At 42.6% G+C, this 17,343-nt stretch overlaps 5 protein-coding genes across 5 annotated transcripts; 3 read left to right on the top strand and 2 right to left on the bottom strand.

Annotated features, from left to right (window-relative positions):
- Window positions 1-562: 562 nt before the first annotated feature.
- On the top strand, window positions 563-1,201 carry V865_008535 (uncharacterized protein; the record flags this gene model as incomplete). Its single annotated transcript, XM_066232270.1, has 1 exon — window positions 563-1,201. One exon carries the CDS (start codon window positions 563-565, stop codon window positions 1,199-1,201), a length of 639 nt encoding a protein of 212 aa, XP_066088367.1.
- A 326-nt stretch (window positions 1,202-1,527) lies between these two features.
- V865_008534 (threonine-tRNA ligase) lies at window positions 1,528-4,531 on the bottom strand (the record flags this gene model as incomplete). The annotated part of the gene is made up of 11 exons (XM_066232269.1): window positions 1,528-1,679; window positions 1,764-1,948; window positions 2,047-2,216; window positions 2,287-2,343; window positions 2,408-2,655; window positions 2,728-3,000; window positions 3,071-3,101; window positions 3,169-3,414; window positions 3,478-3,624; window positions 3,694-4,181; window positions 4,270-4,531. The coding sequence occupies 11 exons, from the start codon at window positions 4,529-4,531 to the stop codon at window positions 1,528-1,530; spliced, it is 2,259 nt and encodes a 752-aa protein (XP_066088366.1).
- Window positions 4,532-5,035: 504 nt separating this feature from the next.
- V865_008533 (uncharacterized protein) lies at window positions 5,036-9,446 on the top strand (the record flags this gene model as incomplete). Its single annotated transcript, XM_066232268.1, has 14 exons — window positions 5,036-5,088; window positions 5,149-5,327; window positions 5,380-5,502; window positions 5,555-5,698; window positions 5,771-5,871; window positions 5,928-6,513; window positions 6,578-7,210; window positions 7,266-7,831; window positions 7,895-8,029; window positions 8,091-8,242; window positions 8,302-8,512; window positions 8,586-9,011; window positions 9,078-9,163; window positions 9,269-9,446. The coding sequence occupies 14 exons, from the start codon at window positions 5,036-5,038 to the stop codon at window positions 9,444-9,446; spliced, it is 3,573 nt and encodes a 1,190-aa protein (XP_066088365.1).
- Window positions 9,447-9,994: 548 nt separating this feature from the next.
- On the top strand, window positions 9,995-12,844 carry V865_008532 (uncharacterized protein; the record flags this gene model as incomplete). Its single annotated transcript, XM_066232267.1, has 1 exon — window positions 9,995-12,844. The coding sequence occupies one exon, from the start codon at window positions 9,995-9,997 to the stop codon at window positions 12,842-12,844; it is 2,850 nt and encodes a 949-aa protein (XP_066088364.1).
- An 817-nt stretch (window positions 12,845-13,661) lies between these two features.
- V865_008531 (uncharacterized protein) lies at window positions 13,662-15,418 on the bottom strand (the record flags this gene model as incomplete). The annotated part of the gene is made up of 8 exons (XM_066232266.1): window positions 13,662-13,664; window positions 13,728-13,858; window positions 13,968-14,202; window positions 14,305-14,673; window positions 14,733-14,942; window positions 15,023-15,102; window positions 15,174-15,308; window positions 15,379-15,418. 8 exons carry the CDS (start codon window positions 15,416-15,418, stop codon window positions 13,662-13,664), a joined length of 1,203 nt encoding a protein of 400 aa, XP_066088363.1.
- Between the last annotated feature and the right edge of the window lie 1,925 nt (window positions 15,419-17,343).

Raw genomic sequence — 17,343 nt, 5'->3', positions numbered from 1 at the left:
CAGCTTGTAAGATGACAAAATACAGTATTTCGGGGTGGTCAAGTTCCTTGCCACATGCAGCGCACAAATCCCCTCCTACCGTATATGATATAATGCTTCGAATGACTAACAAATTGGATTGACGGATTCAGTCGACCTTTTGTTTATCCTTTGTACAACCTAGAGTTGTCGAGTAGTGTATTTGCAAATTTTCCGCAAATTGCATTGACGAAGCCAAAATCTCCTTTTAGCGGATTTTATTTACAGATGTAGAATACAGTACTTCGAAAAATGAATGAACATAGCAATTTGGTTCTTCTTTCTAATTTGAATCGTTCCTTCTATTCGCATAATTCTGACAATGGTAATGTCCCATTTCGCTCCGCTTTTGGGAAGCTCAATTCCTCATTCTGGTCCTTCGAAGAAGGCAGGTTGCACATATCGATTAGGTTCTGTATGGACGGTATGAGTAGGGCTGATAAAGCCAAGGTATTTACAGGGGCTTGCTTGTTCATCCCTAATCCTTGCACTCGTCCCTTTCCCTCTCTATCTGTATGGACTACAATCAATTGTCCATTACAGCATGAGTAATCCATCATACCCAAACGGGACAGATCGTCAAAGTGGCGCTAGCGGGTCATATCGATCCGCCCATGAGTCATCACAGTGTTCATGGTATTCTACTCAGCAATATCCTCAGCTAGGAGCTCAAAGATCCCAAGGTCAATACCATCAATACGGGGCGAACCAAGGAAACTACGGCTATGCAGCTAGTGGTAACTATGATGGGTCGGCCCAAGACCCTAGTGGTACCGCAAGTGGCAACGGTCAGCCTAATTCTGGATTATCGACCGAGCACAAGAAACTGAAATTCTACGCCGAGTCAATCGTTTCATCCTATTCAGAGGCAGGTGAAACGAACCTGAGTGTTGAAGAGATTGCTCGTCAAATACTGACCGGGGGATTAGAGTGGAACGGTGATGAGAAAGAGGTTGAGGAGATGAACGAAGTGGCTAATAAATTGATATTACCTATTGCATTTCAACGATCGCCTACTCAAGACGATATCGATCAGATCGTTCGGGATACTTTTCGTTCCGATTTCAATCAGTCGAGCACATACAGAACGAGACCATCTAATCCCATCTATTGCGAACCGCCTCCTCCAGCTTGGGGACGACCACACCCCGCTACTACCAGATGGGACAAAGATCATATCTGAATGACAATTCCCGACATGGTCAGTACTATGACGCATAATTCAGGAAATTGGTTAGAACGAATATTAGGTCAGCTTCAGTAGTTGCAAAGGAGATATTTTAGTTGATGGTATGTATATACGGTGAATTATCATCTTCAGTTTTCGATGCATACTTGTTCATACTCATCATACAATCATATATCATCCCCATGAATTGTACAAGCAGCCACCGCATCCATCCTTACACTCCCGGACCTTTGCACTTTCGATCCAAGCCAAAGACAATGATGCTGATACTGTATGTTCAACCTGATCTAATCTATGTCGTTCTTCAATCTTACGATTGTCTACAGTTTACTTATAGCAGCTTTACTTTCCTTCAACGCAGACAACTTCTCAACCGCCAAATCAAGTTTAACAGTCTCCTCTCTGCCTTGCACTTCGTCATCCCTATTTCTGATGTTGACAGACTGAGAATCCAATTCATCTTGACCAACAACTAAACCCGAATCAAATAGTTTCCGTCAGCTACTTGTACAATTGCGACTACAGCTCATACCCAGAAGTGTGAGGAAAAACTCACCCATGATAAAGTTCCATTGAGCAGTTTGAGCATTCCTGATCTTCTTGTTCAAAGTGTTATCACTCAAGTCCGCTTCGGCGTATAATCCAGCTTCGGTAAATCGTTTGGATACTTGTTGGGCGTATTCGACGTATGCTTTAGCAACTGGGATGACGACGACTTGTCGGGGTGATAACCAGAATGGCCTGCAAGAATGACAAGCAGATTAGTTAGTCACTCTTTTTTTACGACTTGGACCAGGCGCTACACAAGGTCTGAGGCATTATCGAACAATTCAACTCACCATTTACCACCCGAAGATTCAGTGATGATAGCAATAAACCTTTCCAAAGAACCTAAGATAGCTCGGTGAATCATCACGGGTCGAGCGAATTGAGCACCAGGGGTGGAGTCAGAAGCTTGTTCAGCAGAGTGATATTTGAGGTTGAATCGCTCGGGAAGGTTGAAATCGAGCTAGTGGATCCAGAACCATGATATCAGCTTGAGTCATACATAATATCGCGATATACATAGCTGAGCTTACCTGGATGGTACCACATTGCCAGTTTCGTTTCAATGCGTCGGTCAATTGGAAATCGAGCTATCGCACGAACCAATCATTCAGCATTCGACGGGTCATTGAGTCTGTCGAGCAGGATACTAACCTTAGGACCATAGAAAGCAGCATCTTCCTCATTAACGTGCCATTTACCTGGAACTTTCTTTTCCAGTACTTCTCTCAAGGTAGCCTCAGCTTTGTCCCACAAAGCAAGATCACCCATCCATTTCTTAGGGTTTCGGGTGGACAGGCCAACTTTGTAGGTGAATCCGAAAGGTTTGTATACAGCATCGAGGAATTCGAAAGCTCCGTATAATTCAGATTCCACTTGATCGGGTGTACAGAAGATGTGAGCTATACCATATAATCATTATTCCGTCAGCTTGTTCCGTTCGTTGGGAGATTGAAATGAAGGTGTCAGCTTACCATCATCTTGTACGAATCTTCTCACTCTTGTCAATCCGGACAAAGCACCACTAGCTTCGTTTCGATGTAAGACACCGAACTCGGCATATCGTAATGGTAACTCCTTGTATGATCTTTCCCTAGAATCGAAAATCACACAATGTCCTGGACAATTCATAGGTTTCATAGCGAATGTATCTTCATCAACTTTGAGTTTGAACATATCTTCAGAGTAGTTTTGCCAATGTCCTGAAGTCTCCCATAATTTGGAGTTGAATATGTTAGGTGATCCGACTGTTATCGACGAGTTTCAGTCAGCTGTCTTACTCAAAGAATGCGCAAAGCAGTGAAAAGCAAAACGTACCCTCCGAGAATCCTCGTTTGAAGTATTCAGTCTAGAAGCATATATGAGCTGTGGCTACAATCACAGGTATACGAGACTTTATGGTTCTCCTGACTCACTTTGATAAAGTTCATAAGGGTGTTGTAGATTCTCATACCGTGTGGTAAGAAGAAAGCACTTCCAGGACTGAGATCGTTGAACACGAAAAGTTCCTGATCTTTACCGATCTTCCTGTGATCCCGCTTAGCAGCTTCTTCGAGGTATTTCTTGTACTCCTTCATTCGGTCGTTGTCGGGGAAAGACATTCCGTACACTCGTTGGAAGGTATCATTTTTAGCATCACCAAGGAAGTATGAAGATGAATTCTACACGAACGATGTCTCATTAGCTTGGGGCGGGTTGAGATAGTCAATTAAAATTTCACTCACCTTGGTAACAGCAAGAGACTTGATTCTACCTGTATGAGGAACGTGGGGACCAAGACATAAATCTATCAGAGGTCCACACTTGTATACGGTGGTTCTGGTTCCATCAGGTACTTTGTCATTGATATAGTGTTGTTTGTATTTATTGTACTATCGGGCCAACTCATATCAGTAAAATCTCTCCGGGCAGATGACGATACAAGATGTCTCTGCACTCACCTTGAACATCTCCAGTAAAGTTTCTTTTGGTAATTCCAGCCTTTCGAAAGGTTGTTTCTCTTTGACCGCAATTTTACAAACATCTTCTATTCCTTTATAATCCTCTTGACTGACTGTTCTACCACCTGCCAAACTCATATCATAGAAGAAACCACCTTCCTCAAGAGGCGGTCCATAACCTAGGCAACATCCATCAAATCTCCTCTCACAAGCTTCACCTAACACATGCGCAGATGAGTGCCAGAACACTTGTCGTGCTTCATAATTATTGTCGGGTGAATCGAAATCGAGCAATTTCAAGTCGCAAGAGGATTCCAATGGTCGAGTGAGATCCCATAATTCTTGGTTGTTCACTTTGGCAATTATCACTTTATCTGCTAACCCAGGTGAGATACCTCTAGCAATTTCTAACGGAGTGGTCTCCCATGCTTTACCTTCGATCTTCTTTCCATCAGGAAGTGTAACAGTGATAGCGACTCGTTCTTGCTCTGTGATACACCCGTTGACATCAATCAGTTATTTTGCTCAACTTCTCAAAGGACTAATAAATTGAAAGAGAACCCATGAATCACTCACTGGCTACGAATTCTTCATATTCCGCCTTGTACTTATCGTAGATCTGGATTCTCTCCGCGAAGAATTCCGGTGGAGGATTAAGTTCTAATGGTCCACCACCACCACCTTTCTTCTCTTTCTTTTCTTTTTTATTCGGTTTGTCACCTCCGCCTTGCTTCTTGTTGACCTGGGTAGCGGAAGCTCCGGGGGTGACAGGCTCCAAGCCCTCTGCAGGCTTGGCGGGCTCGGAAGATGAGTGGACAGGGTGAGCGGCAGACGACATATTGCTGGACCTTCTAATGGATGAGATAGGTCGTAAAGGAAAAGTCGAGCTTGAAGGGATGAGCCGGTATCCAGCGTTGAAAGTAGGTTTTGCGATGGGGGAAAGGGCTCTGGTAGCGAGTAGATGTCTAATGAGCATGTAAGCCTTTGGTAAGGCAGTGTCTTTCACCTGATCTTATGCTTGGGTATATGTAATGTCGATAATATCAAGGATTATTCTGACTCGTATTTTCAACCATGCACACATACACAACTTAATTTCAGACTTTGACTTTTCGGATCCAAGCGCTTACATCGAATTAGGTGCGCAGGACGCCGAGAAACACAGACATGTGTGCCTACTTCTACCCCAACTTGGGTATTATAGGCTTGCGTCGAGGCGTTCTTGTTCTTGTCCACCATCCTCCCGGGTACGTCAAAAACAACATTCAGACTCGAATTTATCGAAATCTAGCCATCATCAACGTACCTTCTCCCCTCATTTGTACAAGATTCCTCGTCCAAAATGGCAGAAGGGGAGACGCAGACTGAGAGGACAATAGTCATCTACGGTCAAGGGTGAGTTCTTCACCACCCCTGTCCTGTATTCTAAGCTTATTTTGTTCACAAACGAGATAGCGGTATTCAGACCGACCTTGACCTGAACTCCCTTGCCGAAGATGAGATCGCCGCCGTTATCCCAGATATGTTGGTCGACTATTCAGCGGAATGTAGGGACTGGACTTTGATAGCTAGTGAACATTGGAAGCAGGGGAGATGGGCTAGGACAGAAGAGTTGTTGAAAAGAGGTATTACTTGTAAGCTTGAGTCTTCCGGTTCGGTGATGCGACAGCTGATATTCGAGACCAGTCTTTGCTGGAGGCTCTGGTCGACACCCTGATCCAGTGGCTTTGGTGAATTTACATGCTATGCTCGCTCATCTGAACTTGCATCTGGCAAAATCAGCGCCAAAGGTCATACTACCTACAACAAGTGAGCTTGCATTCTGTGGCTACATTAATGAAGAGCTGACAGCATAATGTAGAGTACGATAAGATACCTGAGGGAACCAAGACGAAGGATTACTATCACAAAGAAGCTGCTGCGAATCTGAACGCAGCAAGTGAAGCGTTGCGAGCATCGGGAGCTGCACAAGATGATGAACCTGTTAGCTTGGCAATGGGGAGAGGTATGTCGTTCACACGTTTATCAGCTAGTTAATACGAATGGCGGCGTAAACTCCAGCTGACTTGATGCTCAGTGACACACTATTTTGCTACCGGTCAACCTGGTCTCGCGCACCCCTTGGTAGAAAGGCTGTTACAGCGGCAGCCAAACAATCTTATAGCGTTAACTGCTCAGGTAAGCTTGCTGCCCCCAGGTGATTGTAAACTGCTTGCTTACCATCGTGGATATAGGCTCGTCTACAATTCGCTCGTCGATCTCACGGAGCTGCTCTCATCACCTATCAAAAACTCTTGTCCCTCAACCCCGAGATGTCCCCTGATCCTCGTATAGGTCTCGGTCTATGTCTATGGCAATTAGGAGATAAGACTAAAGCTCGTACGGCGTGGGAGAGAGCTTTAAGTCGAGAACCAACATCTTGGGTCTGTTTGTTACTTCTTGGCCTTGCATCATTGAACTTGGCTAGAGAACCAGCATTGAAACGAGATGAGAGATTACGTCTAGAAACGGAAGGTGTAGATTTTGTCAAAAGAGCTTTCAAGTTGAACGTCAAATCACCCGCGTCAGCTCTGGCCTTAGCAACGATATCAGGTCAGGGAGGTCAATTACCCGTGGCATCGAAATTGGCCGAAAGAGCGATACAGTATTCAGATAACAAACGACATTCGGTTTTGGCGAACGCTGAAAGAGGAAGATTGGGTTTTATAGCTGGGGATGTAGCGGATGCGGGAAGATATATAGCAGCTGCTAAAGCGGAGGATCCCAATACTGTGAACATAATGGCTGAACTCACCTTGGGACAAATAGCTATAAAGTCTGGTAAGTATTTCACACGGGTACCAATGCCACTGTCATGCGAGTGCCTGACCTAAACTTTGTATAGGTAATCTGCGAGAAGCACTGAATTTCATTGAACAAACCGCCAAACGATTGAATGGTCAAGGACCACTGGAATATACAGTCCTACACGCATGTTTACTCGCCTACCCACATCCCGGTATGTCAAACGAAGAGTTATCCAAGAATCGAATCACAGCAAGAAACATGTTATCGGAGTTGCATACTTTAGTCGCTACAGCAGAAAGTGATGAAGATTGGGCGAAATTAAGAGGAATAGGTTCGGATGCGGATATCTTCGTTGATTTAGCTAAACTCTGGCAAGATGAGAGTCTGGAAAGATCAATTAGCGCTTATCAGACTGCCTTATCGATAAAATCGGAATCTGAATTAGATGAAATACCAAATTCACAGGAATTGAAACCACCCGATCTAAAGACTGTAAGGATGTCGGATAATTTGGGTGTACTTTTCCAGCTGCAGGGTAATGTCGAAACTGCCGAGAGAATGTATCAGGAAGCGTTACAGAAGATATCCTCGACGGATGGTAAAGAAGCTGAGATCCTGAAGACTATTTTGGCATATAATCTCGGTAGAGCGTATGAGGAAGGTGGTGATACCGTTAAAGCTGCTCAGTGGTATAGGGATGTTCTTAGGCAGCATCCTGAACATATGGAATGTAAGTAGTGCTAAGCAGTAAAAAGTCCATGGGCTGATGAAATTCCTCCATATAGCGAAAGTACGACTCGCATTAATCGCCGCTTCTGCTGGTCGAAATTACGATGCTCATACGCTGCTCAAAGAAGCTCTCAAAGCTGATGAGACGAATCTGACACTCCGATCGGTGTACTCCAACTTCCTGATCTCGCTTGGATCATACAAAGAAGCTTTAGCTTTCACCTCCCAGACACTGAAATACGATAGATCAGATGCGTATACTTTCTGCGCATTGGGGTGGCTTCATTTCACCTTAGGCAGAGAAGCCAAAGCTTCCCAAGAAGTGGCAGATAGACCTAAACAGTATCTAAGATCTGCTGAAGCTTACGAAAGGGCTTTACACATCGATCCGGCTTGTGCTCATGCTGCTCATGGTTTGGCAATCGCTCTGGTAGAAGATAGTTTGACTCCACCCAAAAGTAATTTGAATGGTGTAGACGAAGGTAAACATAGAGCGAGATTGGCTGGTCAAGCGTTATCGATTTTCAGTAGGATCAAGGATAGTTTGGCAGATGGTCCGGTCAATGTTAATATGGGTCATTGTTATTTCATAAGAGGTGAAGAAGAAAAAGCGATCGAATCAGTGAGTTATTGAAGAGCAGACAGCCGAGATGAATGATAGCTGATTGGCTCCGTTCTGTATCAGTATGGAACAGCTTCGAACGCCTTTAAAGGGCGAAATGTGTCTGTTTTACTGTACCTTGCGAGAGCTTGGTACGCTCTAGCCAATAGAGAAGGTAATTTCAGTGCCATGAATAAAGCTTTGGGTTATTGTCAACAGGTTAGTTGATGCTATCATACCCCTCCTTATAACTGCAAGCTAATTCTGAATTACTCTTCAGGCAATGCACATTCAACCTTCTGATCGAGCTATATTGTACAACATAGCGATGATTCAGCAGAAAGCAGCTGAGATGTTGTTCTCACTTGACGTGTCTAAGAGGACTTTGGAGGAATTAGAAATCGCTTTGAAGCAAGCTCAACAAGCTGTCAAGTGAGTAAACGCGAATCTTGAATCGAGTTGCACGACATTGACCGCTTTGATCTACACAGCACCTTCCGAGCACTTGCCGATGATAGATCCGGACCTCTTCCATACGACGCAGATTTGGCTGATCAGAGAGCTAAGTATGGTGATATTCTTCTAAGAAGAGTACCAGGAGAGATGGAAAAGCAGAAAGCCTATGAGAACGAATTCCAAGCTAGAGTAGAGGAAGCTCGAAAGATGAGAGCCGCCGAGCAAGAGAGGATACAAGCTGCTGAAGTGAGTTCATGACAGCTGCTATATCACCCTGATCATTCACAGCGAGCTGACTTATCTGTTACGTACCTTGTAGGCTGCGAGAAGAGCAGAGATCGAGGCTAAGGCTGCGGCTTTAGCCGAAGAACGACGTAAAGCTCGAGAAGAAGCCTTAGCATGGCAAGAAGAGTTGAACGCCCGAGCGGCAGAGGAGGAAGCTAGAAAAGCGAATAATATCGAGAAACGGAAGAAGAGGAAAGAACAGGGTACGATCGATTCCGCTGATGAAGGTGGGGAGGACGGTCAACCGAAAGAGAAGAAACAACGTAGGAAATCTACCAAGAAAGAAGGGGGCAAGAAGGGTAGAAAGAATCGAAGTAAGAGTGAAGTGCTTTCGGATGAAGATGATAACGATATTGTTCCTGATGAAGGTGATGAAGAGGAGGAGGAGGGAGAAGGTGAAGATGAAGAAGTGGTGAAAGCCAGGAAGGCAAGGAATACTTTGGCGATGCTTAAATCAAAGGTCAGTTAATCAAGTCTTTATGGTTCTGGTGGGGGAACTTAGCTGATTATGATTTTGTGATGATAGAGGAAATCAAGGAGGAACGTAGAAGATCCCGATGAGGATGAAGATGATGAGATTAATTTGGGAGCTGCCAAAAAGGGTAAACAATTGTATGTCGCAAACTGCCTTACCATTCATCTGGCTCCGTTCTGTTCCTATGTTTGTAATTTCTTACTGAAGGTTGATCGCTGATCGTATCTTTGCGATGATCACAGCAAGTCAAAAGCGTACATTGAAGATTCCGACGAAGATGAAGATGAGACTCCAGCAGCACCTGCAGACGAACAGACAAAAGATGAAAATGAGGGATCACCTGTACCATCATCTGAAAATGGGGAAGATAATAATGATAAGATGGACGTGGACAAGGACGAAGATGAAGATGAAAATTGATCGTTCGGGCTTCGGAAGAAACGAAATCACATTTTTTGCACCATATCGACCATGAATATGCATATTACACATATAAAGGTATATTGACGCATAGCTTGCTATTTACTCGACCATGTCGTGATTGGCTTGCGATACTAAAACTTACTTAACTTGCAGGGTTTGTCCTTTACCATACAGGGGTATACGATTTGCTGATCTTGGAGGTTTGGGTGAAAGGATAGGTCAGATCATTATGAAAGGATGGGATGGGGATGATGAGGGTAGGTGATCGGCTAAGATATGGCCTAAGGAGCACCGATATCTCATCGTTCTTATTGTGGAACCGTCAAGAATGAGCAATTCAACTTCATTTGATCTGAGCAATATTGAAGAACAATAGTAAGCTCTCCCGTTCAGACTAGAACTACCCTAACAAACATTTACGAGGAAATTGATTGATATCCGCATCAAAGTGAGTTTTACAATTGTCTTTACTATACCGCCAAAGATTACTTGACTCACAAAGCCGATCATACTAATACACTGCAATAAAGCCTTCCGTATCCAACATGGCATCAGTAGTCACTTCACACAGAGCTGGTCTAGTCAGAGGTGCTCGACCAGAAGCCATATTGATTGTCTTGTTCCTTCTCATCGCGCTGTTCGTATTCTTAGGTGGAGGTAAGAAGAAAGGCAAAGGTAAAAGTTCTGAGAGACGTGAAGAAGGGGGCGAAGCTAGAGATAGCAAAGGTAGAAGTAGGAGAAGTGAACCGGACAGTGATTCGGAAAGTGGACGATCCGACACCGATAGGAAAAATCGAACGAAGAGATCAAGTGATCGAGGACGTACACCCACTTCGTCATCCGATGAAGAACGAGATAAGAAAGAGAGAGAACGGGCTGAACGAAGGAAGAAACGTAAAGATGAAGAAGAAAAAGATAGAAAGAAGAAATCACAAGAACAAGCTGCACAAGCTAAAGCCCAAGCCCAAGAAGATCAAGTACCTCGTATGGACGCTCCCAGCTTGGTTGACGAAATTATCGATCCTTTGTCTGATAAGTTATGGCAACGAGATCCTACTAAAAGACCTGAAAGACCTAGTGGTAGATCACCTCCAATCTTGCTAAAGCGAGATGAGAACAACCAATGGACTCGACCTCCCTTATCTGGTAAAAAGGGGGTATCGTTCAATGACGGTGGTATACAAGGTAAAGAACTGAGTTCAGTGGCTGCTTACAATCATGAAGATCCTTCAAATAGGATATACGACCAGTCCCATACGGATATCAAAAGGAATCATATATCAACCGAGAGAGGTAGAGATGGAGATGTTTTACAAGGTAAGATTGACGGTAGTCAATCGCCTTTGATCGATTTGATAAAGAGTGGTAAATTGAGTGAAAAGTTGGTGGGGATGATGAAAAGATTAGAATGGGCATGTTTGATTGATCATTTAGATCTGTTGAATCAAATCCCTCAAAATGTTTTGAAAGAATCAAACGATATTATCAATAAGGAAACGTTCATACCTAAGATTGGACCTGTACCCAACGCGATTATCGATATAATCCAACAGATGTTAATTGAAAAAGTTATTGACCTACCTTTGGTATTATCTTCGCAATCGAATCCGAATATGGAACATGTTAATCCAAATGTACCATATGATGAAGATCCGGATATTAGACCATTAGATAAGAAGACCGTACAGGATAAATTTATAAATAAACATTTATATCAATTTGGGATAGCTGCAGAGGATATAAGGGATCACTTGGGGTATGGACATTGGAAGGATTTGGGGGTTGATGCGATTAGAGAAGTGGTTTATAAATGGACTGAAAGAAAGATGAAAGAAGCTTCTGAACCACAATCCAGAACCCAATCCGGGCGGGGCGAAGAAGAACAATATGATATATTTAGATTGTTATTGGGATATTTCTTACCCTACTATCGAGCTTTAACTTCATTCCGACCTAAACATTTCAAAGAGAGAGATAAAGTACCTGGATTCAATGAGAAGGTAGGACCTGTAAATGCAGGTTTAGTTCAATGGTTAAGGTATATAGGTAAATGTTTATTGATTTCTAGGATATTCAGTGAGAATGGAAGTGAAGTTTCATTAGATTTATCATTAAAAGTACAAGTATCGAAAAGGTCGAGACAAGTAGGTTTTATCGTTGATTATACTTTATTTATACCTAAACCTACTCAAGATGAGGGACAAAGAAGGCTAATAGGTATGATCTATCAATCGAGAGAAATACTAGAAAGGGTCAAACATACTTTGATACTTTGGGTTAATCACCTGAATGAAAAAGTTTATCCACCGAGGGAATCTGGGAATCATTTATTTAACGATTTATATCCTTTTCAGATTAATAGATTGACATTCAGACCTGGTTTACCCCTTCAAGCTATCGATTTTCAATCATTACAACGATCCCTTACCTCGCCCAATCCACCAGATACAAGTGATGGGAGGGAAAAGATGATTATGAATGTTTCGTCAAGTCATATAGAAGAGATGTCCGAAAGAACAAAACAGAGAGGTGAAGGACCAAGTTTCTTTGGTGAATTATATAGAACGATAACATGTCAGATGATAAGGTTTATAAATAAAAGACAATATCATTGGTATAAACCTACCGATGCCGAAGGCGGAGGAGTATATGAAAAATTTGACGAAAAGCAATTCGAATTCTTATTAATGCTCATCGGACCAGGTTTAAGTAAAGTCCAATTGACCGAGGAATACAAATCTAAAACTACCGGTGAGAAGATCAAGGATAAAGATTCGATGTTAGAATACAATTACGGCGATACAGTTAAATACTCTCAACTCCAGGCAATAGATTTCGGTGGATTGATCCCAATTGAAAAATCACCTGCTGGATATGCTTCATTCGGTGAAAAGAAAATTGTAAAAATAGATTTATTCAAAGGTTTGAAATGGATTTTATTACCTATTCAACTCGATACCGGGGATTCCCAAGATAGCGGTGCGGTTCATTCAGCGAATTTAGTAGTTAATGATAATTTGGGATTGACAAATTACCTTTATGGTAATTCGCAAAATTCTTTGTCCGTGACGTTCCATGGAAGATCGTTGGAGGACAAAAATCGCTTAGCGGTTGAATTGGCTCAAACGACCGTAGAACAAATCAATAGATGGATAAAAGATATATCGGAAAACACAAATATGAATGATGAACAGCAGATCAGGAGGAGGGTATTGGATAAAGTGGATATGACTAAAAGGATGATAAGGAATAAAGTCAAATTCGTCATCATCTCACCTAATACCCAACACAAGCAACAGCAACAGCAAGCTGAAATTGAAAATTTTGATGATACGAATAATTTGAATGATTTTGATATCCCACGGGAAATGTTACCTCCTGGATTGGTTGGATAAGTATGTACCATGATACATTATCAGTACTGTATGTATCTTGAAGGAGTCACCTTTTTGTTTGTCTGTCTGTTGTCATATATCGTATGTACCAAAATTCACTCACTACACATCTTTTTCAATATCATCGTCAGCACCAGACGGTGTTTACATCAGTGATCGTACCAATCAGTACAATAATAACACTAACAATCCATGCATTCATAAAAAAAAGAAAAATTGACTTTTCATACATAATAATAGAAAAAAAAAACATTACTCTTTATTCCTTTCTTTGTTTTTTTTTGGGTGATTTTGATTCTCTTACTCTCTCTCCCTCCCCTCCAAAAAGAAAAAAAAAAATAAACATTTCTATCGATTGATTCATGAATCATTCATTCCATCCTCATATGATACTAACTTCCACAAGATACATTTAAAAGTTCAATATTCAGTTCGATAATAAATTATTCACCTTTCACCTTAGTCTTCATCAATCCAATCACCCTTATATGAATAAAATGAATAAAAATGAGATTAACTTGGCAGGAGGAGTAGGAGGAGAAGGAGAGGAAAGAGCGATGCTAAGAGAAAGACGAAAAACATGATACTGAAATGATAAAGATGAGAATGAAAACGGAGATATTGATCTTTCGGGTATAGAATAAGTATAGAATATAAAATATATAATATACGTTATATGTATATTATGAAGTAGCCGTATCAAAAAAGAGGGAAGATGAAGGAGTAAGAATAAGAATAATTTTTTTTCTGTAGTCGATTTATGATTGTATTGGGAGAAAAGAGAGATTATGTATACACAAGACATGAAATCAGGGATTTACTAATGACGCAGGACAAGTGGTCAGCTAAGTGTAAATGAATATGTTGAAATGTTTAGACTCACATCGAGGGAAATACGCAATTGTTCCAATGGGATTGGAACGAACCCTTCAATATCGATTCCTCTCTCTGAAAGTGCAGATTCGGCATGTGGGGGTACCAGTTGTCTGATGAGATCTGGTCGAGTTGAAAGTTCTGCATCATGAGGAACATAGCGGTCAGTCAAGTGAACACGTAACGAAAGCAGGTGCTTCAAAGTGAGACACAGAATCATGCAAAGGGAAAGAGACAAGGTTCTACTCACCCTCCCGAGTGAAATCGAATAACGCAGGCATTTCCTTCCCATTAGGTAATCTGGAGCCTTCCACTCTCAACTCATCGAAGAATGGGTGAACGAGCGCTTCTGGAGCTGTCAACCTCGCTGTAGGAGTGTATTCAAGTAGGGTGCTGATCAGTGCGATGGCGTCTTGAGGAGTTCGAGGTCGGAAGACTTTGGTGAATGGATGAGGTTTGATTTGAGGGAATTTATGTTCCATGTACTAAATGTAAGGTGATGTCAGCACGGTGTGCATAAACACCCAAGCGAGATTTCCATGGATGGAAGCGATGCCAGCCTAGGCGAGGCAGCAAATCCCACTCACATTAGGATTCATAGTCTTGATCTGTTCTCTCGTAGGTGTACCTAAGACTTTGATAATCTCGACCAATTGATCTATACCTGATTCACCAGGGAAGAGAGGTTGACCCAACATCAATTCAGCCATCACACAACCCGTTGACCAAATATCGATATTTGTCGTATAGTTGGTAGCGCCAAAGATCAATTCGGGTGCACGGTAGTACCTCGAACAGATGTATGAGACATTTGGTTCACCAGCAATTAGGATTTTGGCCGAACCGAAATCACATAATTTCAAAATACCGGTCGCAGGGTTGAGTAAGAGGTTTTGAGGTTTGATATCTCTATGACATATTCCTACAGAGTGGATGTAGGCTAGTGATCGGAGTAACTAATGATCCAACAAAATCGTCAGTATGGAATATGATGACACTCAATCAATTGACTGACCTGATACATGTACAATTTGATTTGTAACATTGGCATAGCCTGTTTGAGCTTAGCATAATGTCTTGAAGCTCTGTATACGGTTTCTGGGACGAATTCGAGTACGAGGTTGAGGTAAACTTCATCTTTCTTATCACCATTAGAGTAGAAGAAAGCTTTCAGGTCGACAACATTTGGGTGAGATACAAGTCGCATGATTTGTAGTTCTCGGTTCTATCAAGACCAATGTATCAAGAATCATCAGCATAATCCATTCCTCAATTTCAGAGTGACATGTATGATTACAAACTCACCTTGAATCGTTTGTCTTGTAGAACCTTCTTGATTGCGATTTCGGATTCAGGTTCCTCTAATCCATCATCGTGCTTCACAGCTATCAAAGTTTCCATATGTGAGCTCCAGTCCGTCTGCTTGCCATACCATAAGAGTAGGATCATGACTCACGTAGCATCTTTGCAGCAAAGACCACACCGAAACTTCCATTTCCTACCACTTTGCAATTGGTGTATGAGATACTCATCTCTTTACCTGTCTTTCCCGATTGAGCTTGAACGGTGACAACTCGACTTGGGTCATCGGCTGAGAGACGATCATTGCATCCATCAAAATCGCATTTCGACTAATTAAATATTCTCGTCGAATTACTTACGAGTCACCCGGACGCCATTCACGAGTCCTACACCTGACATGATTTCTCCTGTTATTTGCTGTTGGATCGGCAATTGCGGAATCGAAGGAGGGAGGAGATTGGATGAAGAGTGATGAGAGAAGGTGGGTCGTCCACGAGATTTGCGCGTGAATTTGTTGATAGGTGGCATGGAGTTTGTTGTAAGAATGGGAAAGAGCCAGGTTAGACGATGAGATTGAGAGAAGGTAGTGGTATTGTATAATAATAGAGGCGAGATGGAAGATGAAGAAGATGCGGAAGACAAGGTTTCTGGATCAGCTACTTTTCTCCTTATAAATCACCAGATCCAGATCTAGAAAAAGAAAAACGCGTCTTCCACACCATCTCGTCGAGCGGAGTATCAAATCTCTATAGGTTACTTCACACTCCGCCGATCAACCATAACCGTAGGTAGGTTTAAAACGGGATATCCGATCATACTGCTCAGTCCGGTCACACAGGACATGAGATCTGTCGGGGATGGAAGGGGTTTGAAATTTGCAGAAATCGGAGTTTCAAAGATTAAAGAGAGAAGACAAAAGAGAGGGACCAACAGGGTGAAGCAGGTGTGATGTGTTGATATAGTTTTATGACGTGAACGAGAGATGCGACTCCGTCAATGGACAGAGAGAAAAGATAGTCGGGATTGGACCTGAATTCGGAGATTGAAGCGGAATGTGAAATGTAGGATGTAAGATATAGGACGCAGGAACAAAGAAGGATGAAACGCAGGACGTGAGGAGAATGAGGGATATCTTCACCGAGAGTATAACACCTAAACCGAAGAAGGATATCCTCCTTTATATATCGACGGAGGGGAAGATCAGAGTGCCAGAGTGGGGATAGGAGAGGATGGTGGTTTCTCCGATTTGTGAAAACAACAAAAACAACAACATTGAACGCCACCGTATTAATCCTCTGGAGACGAGCTACAAAGCTCAAAGGGAAGACACGACATCTCAGTTGAAAGCTGTACTCACACGTTGAGAAGTATACCTGGCAAAGAAGGATCTTTCACTAAAGTACACCTATCCACAGTGTATTCGATATCACTTCCTCCTTCTAATGATCTAACGAAAGAGGTATCGTTCGAACTGTGTTGTTGGTCTGATTGGTAGACAGCTGACGAACGATCGGCGTTGACGTAAGGCTAACTCGTTAGAGTTGAATGGAGGTAGGTGATAGTTGGTAAATGGGACAAAGGATGTTCGTTATCAAATCAGATCGCAAAAATCGGTAGACCTGGATATCCTGTCTTGACAGCTATGAGCTCGAGCGTTGAGTGATATCCCAAGGGGAGGGACGATCTGATTAGATTTGGATGGATGTGATGATGCGATGGCCCAAATTCCAGAAGAATACGCGTTGGAGTTGTATCACTCACTCGGTGAGGTTGATCACGGCAAGCGTAGTTGTGAGTGATGAGTGTTCAGCGAGTGAGATGGTTATCGGAATGTTGTATGTATTGAATCAGCAGTGAGTGAGTGAGTGGTGACGAGTAATGCTGTGGTCGTTGGTGGTTGTGAGGGGGGGTTGAATGAGGGTGAGATGTGAGACTCAGGGTCCAATATTGGCGAGTGCACCCATGACCATACTCGTGAGGATGAGGGGCAACCAGGGAAATACCGAGTGTCACTTGAATCTTAAAACTCTTAAATCGGGTGTGGCAAACACATCCATTTATTACATAATCACTTGCCATGCCCAGAACACAGACCTGACTGAACCTCCGATGCCATGGTATCGGGGATATGAAACGTGGCGCATCGCCAACGGGGAAAGGGAGAATCAACCTATCTCCGTGTGAATATCATGAAGATCTGTCGGCGATCCCCGCTGTTGGTGATAGCCGGTGGCGACTGATGGATGAGTTTCAGTGAACAGAAACAACAACGAGACTAGTGAGATGTATATAGAAGTACAACCCATCTCGATATTACATTACAT

This window comes from Kwoniella europaea, chromosome 3 (assembly GCF_036810445.1).
Source record: "Kwoniella europaea PYCC6329 chromosome 3, complete sequence".
Lineage (NCBI taxonomy): Eukaryota > Fungi > Basidiomycota > Tremellomycetes > Tremellales > Cryptococcaceae > Kwoniella > Kwoniella europaea.
This window is presented reverse-complemented; position numbering and strand designations above follow the sequence as displayed.